Genomic DNA, 2,865 nt, shown 5'->3' with positions numbered 1-2,865 from the left:
AATGCCCCTAACCGGAACGAGGTGGGAGCGGTCACCCAGAAACCAGCTCCTGCAGCTGAGACAGAATGATGCCTGGGAAAGGCCACCAGCACAGGAGTGCTGGGCCCCGAGGGCACCCCCTGCCAGCGAGGGCACACAGCTCACCTTCGCACCTTCCTCCTCCCTTTCCCAGGCCCCAAGCGCCAGGAGAGGTGAGCCCTGGGTAAGAAACAGCTTTTGAGGCTTTCCCCAGACGCTGACTCGAGACCAGATGCTTGCGAAATTTTTTTTTTAAACAAAACAATATTTTATTGACACATTCTCAAGGTTCTGTATAAATATAAAGTGCTAAGTTTCCAACCCCGCCCACAGGGCTGGGAGGAAGTAGGGGAGGGGGTGTTAAATATCAGTTGAACACAAAGAACTTTCCAGCACCGACACGGCGTGAACTTTCCAATACACACACACAAGCCAGAGGCCCACCCGAGGGACGCCAGGGCTCAGGCTCCAGCCCCTGGGGGGCGCCACCCGCAGGTGGGGCTCCTGGCTGTCACAGCTTGTTCCTTGGGCTCTCAGGCTGCCAAGGGTTTCAACACAATGGACCACCGGATCCACGGGTGTGAAGTCCAGTTAGTTTCTGCCGGAGGATGGGGAGGAGGGAGGGAAGTAGACAAACCCTCACTCTTGTCCCCAGATGAGGGCCAGCCCTCAGACCCCTAGCAGAAGAGCACCAGGTGAGAGTCCAGCATTCCTGTACTTGCAGCGCCCCTGCGGGAGCTTTCCAGACTCCAAGCAAGGGGCGGGTTTCCCTGTGGTGAGGGGGGCTGTGAGGTCCCCAAGGCAGCCTCGCTGTCCCAGGCCAGCTGCCCTGGAGCCACAGCTGTGGCACTTCAGTGGCATAGCACCTGAGTCTCAAACTGTAGCAGCTGCCCCATGAAGCTGAAATTGGGGGAGATGACCCCCCGGCGTTGCTTAACAAAGTCAAAAGCCTCATCCAGCCGCACACGGTGGCTCTGGATCAGGTATGCCAGGCAGATGGTGGCAGAGCGGGAGATGCCCGCCTGGCAGTGCACCAGCACCCGGCCCCCACTGTTCTTCACGGAATCTGCAAGGGAAATGGGCGGGGGTCAGATGGGAGGTTGAGCAGGGAGGAAACCATGCCCCAAGTCCCTCCCTGGACCCCTCCATCCTGGGGCCAAGTACCCCCCGTACCAATGAAGCCTATGGCCTCCTGAAACCAGGCACTGATCTCCACCATCTGGTTGTCCTCCACCGGGATGCTCTTGTAGCGCAGAAGGCCCTCGAAGTGGTTGGGGCAGCTGGCAGAGACGTTGAGGACAGCGGTGATGCCACAGGCCTGCAGCCCCTGCAGGTCGGAGGAGTGGCTGCAGCTGCCCAGGAAGAGGTAGGGCAAGATCTCCACAGGGCCACCCTGGGGAAGAGGGGAGAGAACGGGTGAGCCTTCCCCACTCAGGCCGGAGGAGCCCTGCGCCAGTGCTGACCAAGACCAGGCTCCTGGGGTATGAGGACACCCAGGGGCACACAGCGCTCACGGGTAAACACATCTCCCTTGAGCCTCAAAACAGGCTGCAAACACCCACAGACCCACAGACCCACGCCAGGCACAGTGACACAGGGGAACAGGGACAAGGAGGCCTGATCTCCAACTCACCTGGTCATAGAAGGGAACCCTGGGGTCGGAACGGTTGCTTTCTGCCCCAGGAGGAGGCGTCGCTGGGGCGGCGGACTCGGAGCACAGGTCGGGACAGCAAGCCTGGAAGGCATCGAAGCCTCCTACAGGGAGAAAGGGGCTTCGTCAGCGGGAGGCCCGGAGGGAAGGGCGCGGGAGGGCTGGGCTGAGCAGGGGAAGTGGGGCCCTGCCGCTCACCTCGAAGGAAGCACACAGCGGTGGGCCCGGCGTGGGTCTCGTGCAGCAGCGCGGCCAGCAGCACCCGGGCAGGGCAATCGGGTGCCAACGTGGCAAGCGAGGCACCGGCCTGGTCCAGCACCACGGCCCGCGCCAGCTCCCCGCGGGCCAGGCGCGCCCGCAGCGCGCGGTCGGGCAGCAGGCAGGCGAGGGCGGCGGCGGGGGGCCCGCGGGCGCGGCGGCGCAGCAGGCCGTTCCAGGGCACCGGGCGCGCGGCGCGCACGTGGCGGCGGCAGAAGGCCAGGAAGGGGCGGCAGTCCAGCAGCAGCGTGCGCTCGGCCTCCCGCGGCTCCCGCAGCAGCGCCCCCAGCGCCGCGCACTCCAGCTCCCGCGCCTCTTCCAGCCCCATGGCCCGGCCTCTTCCTGCTCCTTCTCTGCGGCCCCACTTCTCCCCTACCCCGGCTCTGGCAGGCCCCGCCGTCCCGGCCCGCGGGCGCCCGGCCTTAAGTAGCCCGGCCGGGCTCGGCCCCGGATTGCCATATAAGGGCAGCGCAGGAAGGCGCCGGTGCCGCCCCCGCAGCCTCACGCGGGCTCAGCCCAGGCTGGGGGCGGGTGCGTTGGGGTAAAACGGGGACCACCTCTGGAGAGAAGTGTGTGCCAGGAGCAGTGGGGCCCAAACATCCCCGTTTACGCACCAGCCTGGAATCATGTGCTCACCTTTTGATCTGCCCCGGGCAGCAGCTCTCATAGGCACAGCCCCCACCCCCTCCCGGGGACTTGGAGCCCTGGTGCCCCAGCCCTTTTCTCTGTTCCTCCCAGGGTGTTCCCCTGAGGAATGTATTTCAACGAAGGCTGACCACCGAGATTTCTGCACCGGAGGGTCACTGTCTCTTCTACCCGACCTTGGCGGGAGGGGCTTGCTTTCCCCTCCTCTTTCCCGTCCCTGCTCGCATGGCCGAGGCCAGCACTCAGCACAGCAGGTTAGTGGCCAAGCTGGGCGAGAGCTTGGTCCTCTGAGG

General features: G+C 64.6%; 1 protein-coding gene across 1 annotated transcript; it reads right to left on the bottom strand.

Moving 5' to 3' along the window:
- Positions 1-259: 259 nt before the first annotated feature.
- On the bottom strand, positions 260-2,343 carry DUSP2 (dual specificity phosphatase 2). Its single transcript, XM_084901134.1, has 4 exons — positions 1,868-2,343; positions 1,652-1,773; positions 1,192-1,411; positions 260-1,084 (listed from the first exon to the last, which is right to left on the bottom strand). Exons 1-4 carry the CDS (start codon positions 2,253-2,255, stop codon positions 870-872), a joined length of 945 nt encoding a protein of 314 aa, XP_084757260.1. The 5' UTR covers positions 2,256-2,343; the 3' UTR covers positions 260-869.
- Between the last annotated feature and the right edge of the window lie 522 nt (positions 2,344-2,865).

The sequence above is a fragment of the Pipistrellus hanaki genome, assembly GCF_964339955.1.
Source record: "Pipistrellus hanaki genome assembly, chromosome: 12".
In the NCBI taxonomy this organism is placed as follows: Eukaryota; Metazoa; Chordata; class Mammalia; order Chiroptera; family Vespertilionidae; genus Pipistrellus; species Pipistrellus hanaki.
The sequence above is the reverse complement of the archived record's forward strand: the minus strand, read 5'-3'. Positions and strand labels throughout refer to the sequence as shown.

What these genes read in the sequence shown, in the direction of transcription:
- DUSP2 (XM_084901134.1), bottom strand. Translation starts at nt 2,255, where the DNA reads ATGGGGCTGGAAGAGGCGCGGGAGCTGGAGTGCGCGGCGCTGGGGGCG. An exon ending in GGGTTCCCTTCTATGACCAG is followed by an intron (nt 1,412 to 1,651) that starts GTGAGTTGGAGA and finishes CCTCTTCCCCAG; the next exon opens with GGTGGCCCTGTGGAGATCTT. An exon ending in GGAGGCCATAGGCTTCATTG is followed by an intron (nt 1,085 to 1,191) that starts GTACGGGGGGTA and finishes TTTCCCTTGCAG; the next exon opens with ATTCCGTGAAGAACAGTGGG.